This window comes from Uloborus diversus, chromosome 8 (assembly GCF_026930045.1).
Source record: "Uloborus diversus isolate 005 chromosome 8, Udiv.v.3.1, whole genome shotgun sequence".
Lineage (NCBI taxonomy): Eukaryota > Metazoa > Arthropoda > Arachnida > Araneae > Uloboridae > Uloborus > Uloborus diversus.
The window spans coordinates 85,900,994-85,913,367 of record NC_072738.1 but is presented as its reverse complement, the minus strand read 5'-3'; the positions used below and the strand labels follow the sequence as shown (position 1 = coordinate 85,913,367).

The window sequence follows — 12,374 nt, the reverse complement described above, 5'->3', positions numbered from 1 at the left end:
GCGGAGATCGTTTCTACTGCGTCTTCAAAATGTCGTTTACGATTTCGCAATATCACACCCTGTGCCGGATCAGATGCCGTACAATATCGTGATTCCGTGACGTAGTGATATAGTATCGATAGTTTTACGATATCGTCGTACAACATGCTAGGGATCTTTGCAAAAATGTTAGTAACTCTGCCAAATCTAGGTTGGTAAAAAAAATCCAAATAACTTTTTTTTTTCGTTTAAACCAGGTTTACGGGGATGAGATTTTTCCGGCTTTTTCTGTCGATTTTAAAATTCTTTCCTCTTTTTTTGCCTCTCTCATGCCTCATAGCTCTCTTATTTTTCTCAAAAATCGGAAAGGATTCCGATTTTTCTTTAATTTTCGTTCCCCGTTTCCTTATTATTACTATTTTCCCCCTTTGAATCTTTATCCTCTGCGATACAGTGAAACCTGTGCATAACAATACTGTCTATAACAATAAACCTGTCTATTACGATATTTTCATTCTTCCCAGCAAATTGTCAGCACAAATTATTGAACTGTCTATAATGATAAGCTGTCTATAACCATGTTTTTCTAAGATCCCAACAGTATCATTGTATGCATGTTTCACTGTATCTGCCAAAATCATATGTTTTGGAATCGTGCCAACGACGTATGAAAAAGTCAATCAAAAAATGGCTAGTACTTAAAATCACTAAATCACTGTCTCGAATTAAATTGAAACTTGGCATGGTTACTTTTTTTATGTATTTAAGAAAGTGTAAAAAATAGTCATGGTAAATCTCAAATGGTTTATCCTTTACAGCCTGTTAAAATGTTTGGAATTTCATGATTAAATGAGGCAGCTACAAGTTGTTCTTTTGATCTCGAAATCATATTAGAAAGTTTTTAAAACCAAATTTTGGGTCCCAATGCAAGGAAAAAGATAACCAATCATTTCTATATGTATTTATGCATATACATATTTATTTATTTTCAATTCTTACTATGAAAAGTATGTTCTACTACATTAAGAAATTTTAGATTTTCACTCTGCTGTAAATTTTTACTTTACGAACAAACCTAATTTTAAAAATAATGTTCTCACTTGTTCAACACTATAAAATCAAATGTTTTTAATGAAAAAAATATAGTTTTCTCTAAAATATGAAAATTTGACACTTACGTGATTCAGCCAAATCGATTAATATTTAAAAGGTTGTATAGTATCAATGTGATATAATTTTTTGTAATATTAAGAAAAATATATGTCCACATTTTAAGCCGCGTAAATTTTCCTCTTTTTTGCTTTTGGGTTGTTTTCATCCCTGTTTAAAAAGTTCAAATAATAAGTCAATCTACTTTAACGAGTTGCAAGAAATTTTTTAGTTAAAAATGTTTTTTGTGTTAGTGTTATGATACTGAAAAGTTGTATATACAGGGTGTCCGCGCATGCGGAAAGTCATGGATTTCGACTATTATCGAAAATGGTCATGGAAAGTCGTGATTTTCAGCAGAAAAGTCTCAGAAGTCAAGGAAAATGACACCTGGTCATGGATTTTGGGTTTTAGAACATGCATATTTATTAAATTCTAGATTAGGTGCAAAATTTACGCATCTTAGCCATTTCTTACGCTTTTATGCCTCATTCCCGATTTTTCACATGTTTCAAAATCTGATTGCATCCGTTTCTATAACAGTCATGGATTTCGAAACTCGAAATGTAGCAGGTACCCCTGTATAATGTATACAAATACACTATGAAATGAATAGCATTTTAGGATCTAATACCATATTGTTTCATTTACATATTATTTATAAAACAATTTTAATTTTAGGCAACAACAAGGATCAAGTTGAATTTCTTAGATCAGATTGCGAAGTTCTGGGAGCTACAAGTAACTATTTCTATTTGTTATTCATTCCGTTATATATATTATGGTCTTAACCAATATAACCATTAACTGAATAATATTTCTTTTCCTTTCATAATTACTCCTTGTACTGTCCTTTTCTCGGATCATTCTCTCTCACTTATGAGATCTTATTTTACGGAATTTATTTTTGTCATTTCTGTTTTTAGGGCTCACCTGAGAAGGCATATTTGAGGGTCAGTGAATATTTTGTTTAGATCTTTTAAGTTATTTTCCTAATAATCTTCGTCTCCCATTTCAATTCTTTTTTTAGAGAGCCCCAGTGTTTTGTTTTCACTTCAATACATTTTGTAAACATGCCCATTTATGTCCTCCTTAAATTAATGTCTTTTTTACTCATTTATCATTAATACCTCTGAATAACATGCTAAAATGTGCAATAAATACTAAACTCAAAAGTGCCTGTTAATATACTGATAACCAACTTTTTTCATCTCAGTTGGATAAATCTACTTATTAATGTTGCATAATTCTGTATTCAAGTGCAGTTTGACATTCTGCTTTTTCCACTCATAAAGTTGTGGATATAATTATAACAAAACCAAGCAAAGCATATAAGTTAAAAAATAAAGAAATAAAAAATGTGTTGAAGTATTAAATAAAAACTTGGACTGTCTGAAACTTCTAAACTTTTCATCTGTTCTTACAGCAGATGTATTAGTCAATTCAAATATGAATTTATGTGTATTGAGTAATAAGTTAGCTGTTTTTTTTTTTTTTTTTTTTTTTCTCCCTTCCAGGGCTCTTCACTAAGAATTCCAAATGTGGAAAGAAAAGCTTTGGATCTCTTTACTTTGTATAGGGTAAATGTTATTATTTTCTCTCTTTAAATTAGAATGTTTTTATTATATTTGTTTTTTTGGGTAAATTAACCAAACAGCATAGAGCCATCCGGGAAAATATTATGTTATACACTCTCTCCATTGAAACAAAAGTTAAACAAGTAGTGTGAAAAAGACGGGTAGTTACTATTTTAAAAAGATATTTTCACTTATCTGAAAAATAAGCAGAATCGCAAAATACCGTATTTTCTTGCATATAATAGGTGCATTATCCGTTAAAAAGATAAAATTAATGAGGTGCAGATAACACGCTGCCATGGATTACCTGTGCTTTTTTCCTCAACACCAATGCACTGAACGTCAATAATTTACTGCAGGATTCGCCAACAGAGACCATTTCACTGCCTATAGGTTGTTTATTTTACACAACTTGGATGTTTCTCTTATGTGATTCAGGCTATGTAAAATAAACAACCATACAATAAAAGAAACAGCCTTTATTTGCACAAGATAAGACCATTTGCTCCTTTGTCTTGACTCGTTCAGGGTTCGTACGTTCCGGGAAAACCTTGAATTGTCAGGGAAAATGACACAGTAAAAAATGTCAGGGAAAAGTCGGGGAATTTTCCAAATTTTCCCTCCAAAAAAATTTTTTTAACAATTTTTTCTCAGGGAATTTTGAACCATGAGATCTAATCTCCTTTTTTATTGATGTTTCCTAAAATAAATTGTAAAAATTTTGAGGCAAATAGTTTTTTGATCGGAAAGTCTTTTCAGCTACGTGTGAAACATAGTCGCCATCTTTGGTCATTCATAAGATGGAAGTAGACACGATGCTTAAATGTCTTAAGTTTCCAGAAACAAAGCATAATTGAATGTTTTCTTTTACTACAAACTAGTGAAAATAGCACAAAATGTGCTGCAAATTGTTTTTTTTTTTTCTTAATTAATTTTTTTATCATTTTAAATAATTTTCTTGAGAAATGAAAAATTTTGTTCCTAAAACTTAATCTTATCCTCATTGCCTTGGACCCAGATATGCTAAAAACTTTTCAACTGAATTTTAGTTTTATTATATTATGATTTATTATTTTTAAGTTGTTTTCATGCTACAAATTCAAAAAAAAAAAAAATTATCCTTTTTTTTTGGCTTTAGCCGCCATATTTGGTAGGTCATTCCCAAGAAGGAGATACACAAGACTCTTTTAAGTACCTAAGTTTCCAAAAATGGAATTGGATGTTTATTGCAATATTAATTATTGAAAATAATATAAACCATGGCTTTTCTTTTTTTTTTGAATTTTTCTTATTTTTTTGAAAAATGCAATATTTTCTCTTCAGAATATTATTTTATTCAAATTGATTTAGAAGCTTATTGTGCTAAAAACTAACAATTTTTTCAGTTTTTTAAGGATTATTAATTATTTATAACTACTTTTATGCGACAAATTCACAACTCAAAGTCTGATAACTCGAATATTACTATAACTCGAAGTTTTTATCAAGTCCCGACCCCTTTGTCTTTAATTCCATGCTAATTATTCTCAATATCTCAAAGGTAGCCTCCTTTAACTCTAAGTTTTTCAAAGATAACTTGAAATTTATTTCGAAAGAACGAAAGAAAAAAAGAAACAAGTGACTAGGGGAGAAAAATTAATTCACCTTCACTTGCAATTCCTGCACAATAGACCTCTAAAACAAGAAGAGCACCTGTTGAGCCAATGTGCGATAAAGGAATTACATGTGCGAAAATGAGTTAGCTTGTTTTCTTTTGTTGTACTTTACTGTTTACACTTTGCCATGTTGCTAGACAATGAATTTGCTTTTAAGCTATCTAGTTGTCAAGTCAACTGATTGTGTACCTTTACTCAAAGGCCTAAGTTAAGTTGCATTCCCCTTCATTCTTTAGTTCGATCATTTGCTGATAAGTTTCTGAGAGACGGAGTAAGTTTTCTTTACTATTAAAGATATCTAAGCAAGTACTCTGTTACTGATATTAAAAGAAAAAGTGAAACTTGTAAAGCGGTAGACTGCATGAATCCGAATTTGAAACGAATGACGATGTGCACCTTTCCTGAAGTAGAATCGGCTCTATTCAAGTGGTTCCAGCAGTATCGAAGTCAAAACCATGATTTCTTTTTCTCTCAATATTTTTGATTAAACTGTGCATATTGTGCTTTTAAAACCTTTTAAGTTCTGTAATTTTGTCTGTTATATGTACATATTAATTAAAGTATTTAATGGTTCCTAATATTAAAATTTCGAAAACCGAAACTAGCGGTAAGTCGAACTTCTGATAAGTCGGAAGTTTTCATCGGTCCCTTTATATTCAAGTCATCGCGAATTGACTGTAGTAAATGAATTAAAACGATTTTGAACAAAATGTAAAAAAAAATAATCAAAATTTTGAAAAACAAAATTTCAAGAATTTTTTTTTTTGTAATCTAAGAGGAAAAGTTTCAGTTCTTCTGCGTTAGGGCTACTTGAAACAATTTTAATTATTTTGAACCAGGGGTCTGTCTAAGATTTTTCACAGGGTCCGTTTTTGTGAAAAATCAAATAATTTTGTGAAAAATGAATTAATTTTGTGAAAAATCAAATAATTTCTCAAAAAAAAAAAAATTTTTTTTTGTTAAAACGAAATTTTAGAATTTAGAGATGGCACAAACTGCATCAATTAAATTAAAGTTGAGTGTCTTACTCTTCTATGTCGAAAAAATCATTCTGGAGTGTTTATCTGATATTTGGCGGGGGGGGGGGGGGCATCGCTCTCTCATTTATCTACCATTCTACATTATGTTAAATTATACTAGAAATATTTCTGTACAGTATTTAAAATAATTCTAACAAAAATATAAATAAATAAAATAAAATTCAGAATAGGGTTCAGCATTTAACTTTTTGACCCAAGACACTCTTAAAAAGCACAGAATTTCGTTTAAAACTTATAAATTTCGTAACTTTAACAAAAATAAGAAGATATTTTAATTTTTTACCTCTTAACAAAGCGTAATAAACATTAAAAATGCAAAAAATCGGATTCCCATAGCGGATGCAAAGAGATCGCAATTCTCAAAGTGAAGGCATCAAAAGTATAAAAACGGCTTGTAAAAGAAATATATATGATAAAATTATTTTAAAATTGCATTTTAGGGTCCTATGATAAACATTTCATTAATATCTGTGGACACAGTTGACGCAAAAAAAAAAAAAAATATCTTTTCAGCATTTTAATTTTTGACTCATAACAGAAAATGGAATTTTGCTTTAAAAACTTGAAATGAGAGTTCCAACAGAAATAAAGAGACTTTTCATTTATTTGCATCCTAATAAAGCGCAGTTAGCTTGAAAAACGAACAAAATATGATTCTCATATCGGATGTTAAAAGATTGCATTTTTCAAAATGTAGACATCTAAAGAAAAAAAAAAACTGAAATTAAGAGAGTTAATCCTTGTTAGCATCGAAAAATCAAAACCCATATAATTTTCTCCCAGAATAACAATTAAACATCGCACCGCACCACAAAAACGCAAATACTGACATGCTGGTAAAATGATAAGAATATTTTCTAATCAAGTCATTATAAAAGTTCAACGCCAGACGCTAAGTGGTGATAATTTTGAAGTTGGTAACCCTATCTGAAGAGATCATATTTTTTCCCCACCCTTACTATCTATTCCTTTGCAGTTCTAAGTTCATTTCGCAGATATATATTATTATTGTTTATTAAATCATGAGCAGGGCGAAAAGTGCTTACCAATGCCTTTTCAGAAAAGTTTACAACAACACCGCTGCTAATTAGCTGTGATAAAACAAACAACCATTATATTTATTTGGCAGTAGCAATTACTCATCACTTGCAGGAGCATAGCATCGCAAAAGTGCCGATTTTTTTTTTTTTTTCAAAATTAGCCGATTTGGTATAAGCTGATCCCTCTAATTTGACTTCAAAAAAAGGCTCCAAAAATTATCGGTTTATACACAGAAATATGGTTTATACACAGAAATATGCATTATTTTGCTTTTGCTCTTTCAATAAACAATTTGTGAAAGATCTGATCTTGTTTATCAGAATTTTGTGAAGGGTCCGTTTTGTTTGATCGGGATTTTGTGAAAGGTCCGTTTTGTTTGATCGGAATTTTGTGAAAGGTCCGTTTTGTTTGATCGGAATTTTGTGAACGGTCCGTTTTGGTTGATCGGATTTTTGTGAAGGTTCCGTTAACGGACCCAAATATCCTCTGGCCAGACCCCTGTGAACATATTGTTATTTAAACTTAATTTTGAATGAAGCTAGTAACCTGGAATTTTCTAAAAAACAGCCTGGAAAAGTCGGGGAATTTTTTTTAACCATAAGTGTATGAACCCTGTCTTTGTCTTCAAGTAATTAGTGTACTATAATCACGATTTCATGTATAAACCATTATTTTTAGATCACTTTTATATTAATTTTGATTATGCTTTAAAAGTTATTACTTTTCATTTTCCATTTAGATGCTAAAATTGTATGTTAAATCAAAACTTAATTTTTTTTCATCGTATTATCCGCAGACATGGGTGCCTATAAAGGGGGGCAAGTGAGGGCCCATGCCCCCCTTAGATATAATAACTTCCTTGCTTTTAGTAGTTTTTTTCCTTTGAAAAAAAAGTAAAAACGTTTCTTCTCCAGCCATTAATTAATAAGTCATTGAAAATGTCAAATTTTACTAACTCTAATCTGTACTGAAATTAGTTTCCATAGGGAAAATATCCAGCTAAATAATGGGAAAAATATCTGAGCCGCCCCCCCCCCCCCCCCTTCTCAAAATTTTGCATATGGACTATGGACATCCTTGTTCGCGGATTATACAAAGTTTTTTAAAATTCAGGCCAACTTTAAAACCTGAGGATTATATGCAGGAAAATAAGGTAGGATGACCGGCAGATTATTTAAAACAAAATGACTCGTTACTACTTCAGGAAAAATTATCCACGACTAAACTGTTGTAAAATGATAAATGGGGTTAGATAAATGAATGTAGGATTGTGTAATATACGATTTTGAGCTATTATATATCGGCAGTTTTGTGTCGCAGTAGCCAATTTCTGAAAAAAAAGTTTAAGGATGTAAAAGATCCGGCAAACAGAATACGGACACATATCTTTATTTTCCATTAGATATCCGTGAATACAGATATGTATATTCAGCACATCACTTGTACATATTAATGTGTAAAATTGAGTAAAGGAACTAAAACCTGAAGTCAAAACACTATTAAAGCAGTAATAATTTTGTCATACATTAACATTTTGGAATTATCTTCAAATCTAGATACAGTCGAACCTCCATATATGGAAGTAGCAAATTGCTGGAAAAAAATTCAATAGAGATTTCGATATATAGAAGCAATCTTATTTTACCCTAAAAATCTCCTAAAACATTAAAATTAAAGCTAATTTTCGTGTATAAAACCCAAAGTTTAAATTTAGAAATTGCCTCACCAGGCTGTCATTTCAAAGCTTTCCAATGGGGGAGTTCTGAAGAGATGGGAGAGGGGGCCAATTTTTCCACCAATTCCCAAATATCCAGATGGACAGGGTTTTGGTACAAAAAGTGGGTTTTCGACTGCCCTGACAAAAGTTGTTACATTTTTTCAGGTGGTTCAAGAAGAAGGTGGAATGGATATCGTATCACGTGAAAGAAGATGGTCACGTATAGCCACTAGAATGGGCTATCCTCCTGGACGAGGTGTTGGGTCACTATTACGACAGCATTATGAGCGTATATTGTACCCATATGATGTGTTTCAAAGTGGTGCAAGTCTCAATGACATAGTAAGATTTTTTAAGTATTGTTTTATGTCTTTTTTTTTTAATGTTTCATTTTAAATGATCTACATGTTGTGTCATGTTTACTTAAAATAAAATTAAAAAAAACACTTTGTCAATGCCTGACCTTGTTGAGAAATTTTCAATTTTGTGCAGCGAGTTATAATCCATGATAGAAATTCTGATTTTTTTATTTTGAACAAAATTAATTTCTGTATTAATGATGACTAAATATTTCCAGACAATATCCCAAAACATTTTACAATTTTATGCTAGGTATCTCTGCTAAAACTATTAGGAAAAATTTAAAGCTGCAGCTATAATTGATTTAATAAAGAGAGTAATCTTTTATTAAAAATTCAAAGTTTAAGTGAAATTAAAACAGCTACTTTACAACATTGTTTCAAGATTTGTAAAAAAAAATACATCTGCTATGCAATGAATATTTAAAAAATATGAAATCTGTCGTAACTGATAAAATGCCATTTGTATCAATTTTTTTAATGTAAATATTAAGTATTCATATGTGTAATGAATCTATTTTTTTTTTTAAATGTTTAGTTTCTTTAATTAGAAAATCTGACCCCTTCTTTAGTGTTGAGATATATTCTTACAGTTGAGTTTACACTGAGTTTTACCTTGTTAAATATCAATAGTGAAAATGGGAACAATCGATAATTTTAAATCAATTATAGAGAAAACCGTTTTTTTTTTTTTTCTTTTTCAAAGCGATTTATTTCCACTCTGGGAAAATTTAAAAATTTCTGCCTCAAAATAATATTATCAAAAATTTACAACATTTATGTTCCAATTCTTTTTTATATAAGAAGTTTTTTTTTTTCAGTATCTCACCTCAAAATCTGCAGCAATTTTACGGCTCTAATCAAAGAACTTTTGACCCATTTTTAAAGAAAATAAATAAAAATCTTCTAATTATAAATTTCTAACTTTCATTTTTAATGTTACTTGTTTTTGAAGTACCCTTGCTAATGTATACATTTGTTGGATCTTGTTTCCTGCTTTTACGTAGTACCGTTGAACTCATCTGTCATAAACGTGTAGATTTCAGTAATAATGTCTTTCATATTTTCATTTTTCACGAAGTCTTTCCCACCCAGAAACTTTTTTGAGTTTTACAAAGGAATATATCATTGGATATTAATCTATACCATGTGGAGTTTTTTCTTCCCCCACTATGCCCACCTGTTTATAAACTAAGATTTTGTTTGGTGTCTTGCTTTAAAAATTTTATTAATTGCATTATTATTTTATATTTAATCTACAGTCATGAAGTTATTGCAGATTAAAATTGAATATGGAAAAGAAACCCTTTGGATTGATTAGTTTCAATGATTACATGTAGAGAAAAAAAAATTGTAGGAAAAGAAAAATAATTTTAAGTTTTAATGAAGTCAAACTTATTTGTGGCAGTTCATTGCAGTTTAAATTTATCTTCTGATCCTATATAAAAAAAAAAATAATGGATTTTTTTTTCTCTTTACCCTGGTATAGAAAAAAAAAAAAAACCTTGTTGTGAAATGAAAATGTTAGATAAGTTGCATAACTTAGGGAAATTATAGTATTCTTTTTATGTAAATTAGTATTAAACTCGATATTGATGGTTTCATTTGCCACAATTTTACTCTTAGAGCCTTAATGAGGATTCTGATGATTCCGACAAACGAGATAAGGATTACATCCCTCATGGAATACCATCCAGACAGGCCATCAGACCGCCTGCTGATCGTTATGCTCGACGATCTAAGAGATGTGGCAAAGATAGTGATGAAAACATAGTGAGGAGTTTTTAAATCTTCATTAAACTTCATCATTAATTCGTTAAAACTTTAGCACATAAGTTTTACATCTTAGAAATGATGCAATAAAAATTGATTCAACTAATGTTATGCTTTGTCTTATTTATTAACCAATATGTTTTTTGTTTTTCTTTTCTTTTTTTTTTTACTTAACTGTTTGTGTAGAGTTTTTACTGGTTGAATTACAAATTAATCTTGTATGTGGGATTGTTACTGATGATTATTACATATTAGTAGTTTAATAATATTTTTTTTCAACTGACATGTGTTTGAATGCTTTTTAAATCCAAGCATAACATCATGTAAAAGTTCTTTTTTTTTCTATAAATAGGAAAGAAATCCACTGGAATTGTAAAAGCTAAAAATTTGCACCTGTATCACTTCCTTACTTACATTTCTTTCTCTGTGGAATTGTTAGTAATGAAGCAATACAAAGAACTTAACTCTTAACATGATTAGCATTCTAATCTACCAGATCAATTCACTTCCTTTTATTTTGATTAAGTTCATTTTCTTTTTAATATATTTATTATTGTGATTATTTTGTCAAATAAGTTAAGGTTTTTCTTTTATATTGAATATGTTATTTGATTTTCTTTCTTTTTTCCTTCAATTTTTTTACTTTTATTTATTTTTCATATTAGTTCCTTTATTTTATAAATTTACCTCAGTTTGTTTAATCCTAAAAATAATCCAGCTATCAAATTATAATTTCTTTCTTTTCTGTGATAGTAAGATTAGAATATACAGGGTGTTTTGTTTTATGCTGCAGGACTTCTATTTTCGTAGCCGTTTGTCTTTGATGCATACATACTTCTAATTGCAAAAATGTTCAAAATCAGATGCAGGGTTAAGAAATTTTAAGTTTGAAGCAAAAATAAAAATGAGTCAAAAAATACAAAATTTAACTTTTTATATGCGCCCTAGGTCCTCTAACTTATGTTGATGTAAATAATCTCCACTGAAAAATAATTCCAACACAAAAAATTTGACATTAGCATGACCAATATTCACTGAGATATGAAACGCAGCGGTTTGTGACTTACACCACTTTACACTCTCCGTCAATAACACCTTTTGGGGGAAAATATAGCAGTTAACAGGGGTTTATAGATATAAAATTAAATGTGTGCATAGATTGTGGTTTTTTTCACATTGATTGAGGTTTTGGAGTGTGTTTTTTGCATATAATGGCTTAACATTTGCATTTATTTTTGGATCGCAATGAAAAATATAAATACTTCGTTTTTTTACTTCAACAACCTGTCATTCTTCTGAAAAGGTGATAAGTTCCAATTTCATCTTCTATATGAGGCAGTGAAAAGCAAAAGGATGTAAGTGGCAAAATTAAAAGTTTGGAGATAACCAGTGCACATGGTTGGTGAATTTCTCCTCTGTCTTGGGGCAAGAGATGGTACTAGCAGCCCCGATAGTTGCTGCTATACAGCATGATTTAGAAACAAAAAATCAATGAAAGCCTACCTACTGGGTTGCCACTGCAGATTAAAAAAGCGACTGTTGCGACTATTTTGAAGAGTTGCAGATTATGACGACTATTTTAGCCTAAAATAACACAAAAACAACTTTTTTTGTAAAAAAAACTGCTACTTATTTCAGCTTAAAAGCAAATAAAAATGTAAAAAATACAAAGAATTAAAAAAAATGGAAATGTAAAAAAAAAAGTTACACTTCAAATATTATTGGCCAAACTTTTAACTCACTCTGGTCTGCCGAAATTTGCAAAAAGTTGCTTTGTTTATTACTAAAGATAACTATAACAGCCCTCCCCCCCCCTCTTTTTTTTTCTCCTAGCACCATCAGACACCTGATGCATATTTCTTGCCAATAAGAATAACAATAATAATAACCTCATGAAGAGAAATATTACTTGTTGTTTTGGCGGGATCGGTTTGCAATTACAACCGTGTACTTTCTGGTACGGAAGGAAGTAGTTTAGATTTCACTAACAAATGCTGATTCGGAAATGAAGCAAAGTTTAAAGGGGCCAAAGGCAAAGTTTTTTAGGTATTTCAGTTGCCGTGAACATTTTTACCTGCCCTTTT

General features: G+C 30.2%; 1 protein-coding gene across 1 annotated transcript in view; it reads left to right on the top strand.

Moving 5' to 3' along the window:
* The window catches only part of LOC129227818 (lysine-specific demethylase 5A-like), a 163,755-nt gene that overhangs the window by 17,275 nt on the left and 134,106 nt on the right, over positions 1 to 12,374 (top strand). The window contains exons 3-6 of the mRNA XM_054862431.1: positions 1,810 to 1,869; positions 2,646 to 2,708; positions 8,324 to 8,500; positions 10,144 to 10,290. Coding sequence (XP_054718406.1) covers positions 1,810 to 1,869; positions 2,646 to 2,708; positions 8,324 to 8,500; positions 10,144 to 10,290 — 447 coding nt within the window. The remainder of the gene's footprint in view (positions 1 to 1,809; positions 1,870 to 2,645; positions 2,709 to 8,323; positions 8,501 to 10,143; positions 10,291 to 12,374) is intronic.